The 2,059-nt window shown below is 67.3% G+C and overlaps 1 protein-coding gene across 1 annotated transcript; it reads right to left on the bottom strand.

The window, feature by feature from the left end:
- Positions 1–390: 390 nt before the first annotated feature.
- EIF1AD (eukaryotic translation initiation factor 1A domain containing) lies at positions 391–1,396 on the bottom strand. Its single transcript, XM_042890773.1, has 2 exons — positions 1,228–1,396; positions 391–582 (listed from the first exon to the last, which is right to left on the bottom strand). Exons 1-2 carry the CDS (start codon positions 1,312–1,314, stop codon positions 406–408), a joined length of 264 nt encoding a protein of 87 aa, XP_042746707.1. The 5' UTR covers positions 1,315–1,396; the 3' UTR covers positions 391–405.
- Between the last annotated feature and the right edge of the window lie 663 nt (positions 1,397–2,059).

The raw sequence follows: 2,059 nt of genomic DNA, 5'->3' as shown, positions 1-2,059 counted from the left end.
GAGGGGATAAAGGGTAAATCAGGGGGAGGGGATGGGGGAGACGGAGGGGGGGGGGATTGCATAGAGGGCTATGGGGGCGGCTATAGGGGGCAGCCATGGGGAGCTATGGGGTGGCCATGGGGCAGCTATGGGGACGGCTGTGGGGTGGTAATGGGGCGGCCATGGGGGCAGCCACGACAGCCACAGGGACGGCTATGGGGCAGCCATGTGGGCGGCTGTGGGGGCGGCCGTGGGGTGGTAATGGGGTGGCCATGGTCTGGCCAAGGCAGCCATGGGGGCGGCTATGGGGGCAGCCACGACAGCCATGGGGTGGCCATGGGGTAGCTATGGGGCAGCTATGGGGGTGGTTATGGGGCGGCCATGGGGGTGGTTATGGGGGCGGCCACAGGGACAGCCATGGGGCGGCTATGGGGGTGGCCATGACAGCCATGGGGCTGTTATGGGGGCGGCTATGGGGCGGCCATGGGGCGCACCTCTCTTGATCCAGACGTGGTGGCGGAAGCGGGGCGGCATGCTGGCCAGGAAGCGGCTGCCGTCGGCCGTCTCCACCTCGTGCAGGTTGTTGCCAGGGCTGCTCAGCACCTGCGCGGCCCCACAAAACCCCACAGGGACCCCGTTGGCCCCATAGGGACCCCAATGTCCCCATAGGGACCCCACTGATCCCATAGAAACCCCATTGCCCCCATAGGGACCCCACTGACCCCACAGAGACTCCATATACCCCATAGAGACCCCATATCCCTCATACTGACCCTAATACCCCCATAGAGACCCCATATGCCCCATTCTGACCCTATTCCCCCCAGGGACCCCATATGACCCATACTGACCCTAATGCCCACATAGACCCCAAATACCCCATGGAGGCCCCACAAACGCCCCACAGAGACCCCATACGCCCCACAAAGACCCCGCTGGCCCCATAGACCCCAAGTACCCCAAAAAGGGCCCATAGAGGCCCCATAAAAACACCATAGAGACCCCATACGCCCCACAGAAACCCCACTGCCCCCATAGATCCCAAATGCCCCATGGAGGCCCCATGGAGGCCCCATAGAGGTCCCATAGACGCCCCATAGAGGACCCAAAGAGACCCCATATGCCCCAAAGAGACCCCACAGATGCCCCAAAGAGACCCCATAGGCCCCAAATACCCCATAGAGACCCCACAGAGGCCCCAAAGAGACCCCATAGACGCCCCACAGAGGCCCCACAACCCCCCCGTACCCTGACGATGCGCTGCTGCGGGGCGGGCACCACGTGCTCCTCCAGCACCTCCCGGGTCACGTGCTTCCGCTTGGTGGCGCGCGACATAACGGGACGAGAACGGCTCCGAGCCGGCACCGCGTCTCCGCCTCCTCTCCTCTCCAGGAACACTTCCGCTTCCTCTACGTGACGTCACTTCCGCCACAGCGCAGAGGGAGGGGCTACGTGCCGCGCGCAGGGATTGGCCGTGCGCGCCGCGCGAAGCGGCGGAGGGGGCGGAGCGAGGCTCGGATTGGCTGCGAGCGCCCTGCGCGCGGCGCGTGGGGCGGAGAAACGCCCCGATTGGCTGTACGTGCCCGTGCGTGCGGTGCGTGCCTTCCGGCGGCGGCAGCGCGGCAAGATGGCGGCGGAGCGGACGGATGCGGCTGCCTCGGGCCCGGGCGATTACGCGAGTTGGGCTCCCGCGGAGCTGCGGCACTGCCTGGGCGGCATCGGGGCGGCCGTGCACGGTAACGGGAGGGCGCGGGGTCGGAGCGGGGCCGCGGGGACCAGGCCGCGCCGGCGGGCCAGGCTGATCCCCCCCCCCTCCGACCCCCGACCCCCGCGCGTCCCGCAGGGAGTCGAGAGGAGCTGCTGGAGCGGCTGCAGAGCTACAGCATGCAGGTACAGCGCCCCCTGCCGCGGGAGGACCCGGCGGGAATCATGCTGCCCCATCGTGCCCCATTGTGCCCCATGGATGGCCGTGTCCCCATTGTGCCCCATTGTGCCCCATTGATGGCCGTGTCCCCATTGTGCCCCATGGATGGCCGTGTCCCCATTGTGCCCCATTGTGCCCCATTGATGGCCATGTCCC

This window comes from Lagopus leucura, unplaced genomic scaffold (genome assembly GCF_019238085.1).
Source record: "Lagopus leucura isolate 7727_CA_CO unplaced genomic scaffold, USGS_WTPT01 34150-0_obj-0_obj, whole genome shotgun sequence".
NCBI classification, from domain to species: Eukaryota; Metazoa; Chordata; class Aves; order Galliformes; family Phasianidae; genus Lagopus; species Lagopus leucura.
The sequence above is the reverse complement of the archived record's forward strand: the minus strand, read 5'-3'. Positions and strand labels throughout refer to the sequence as shown.

Coding starts and splice junctions, on each gene's coding strand:
- EIF1AD (XM_042890773.1), bottom strand. CDS start 1,314: ATGTCGCGCGCCACCAAGCGGAAGCACGTGACCCGGGAGGTGCTGGAG. Junction 583..1,227: donor CGCAGCAGCGCATCGTCAGG/GTACGGGGGGGT, acceptor GGGGCCGCGCAG/GTGCTGAGCAGCCCTGGCAA.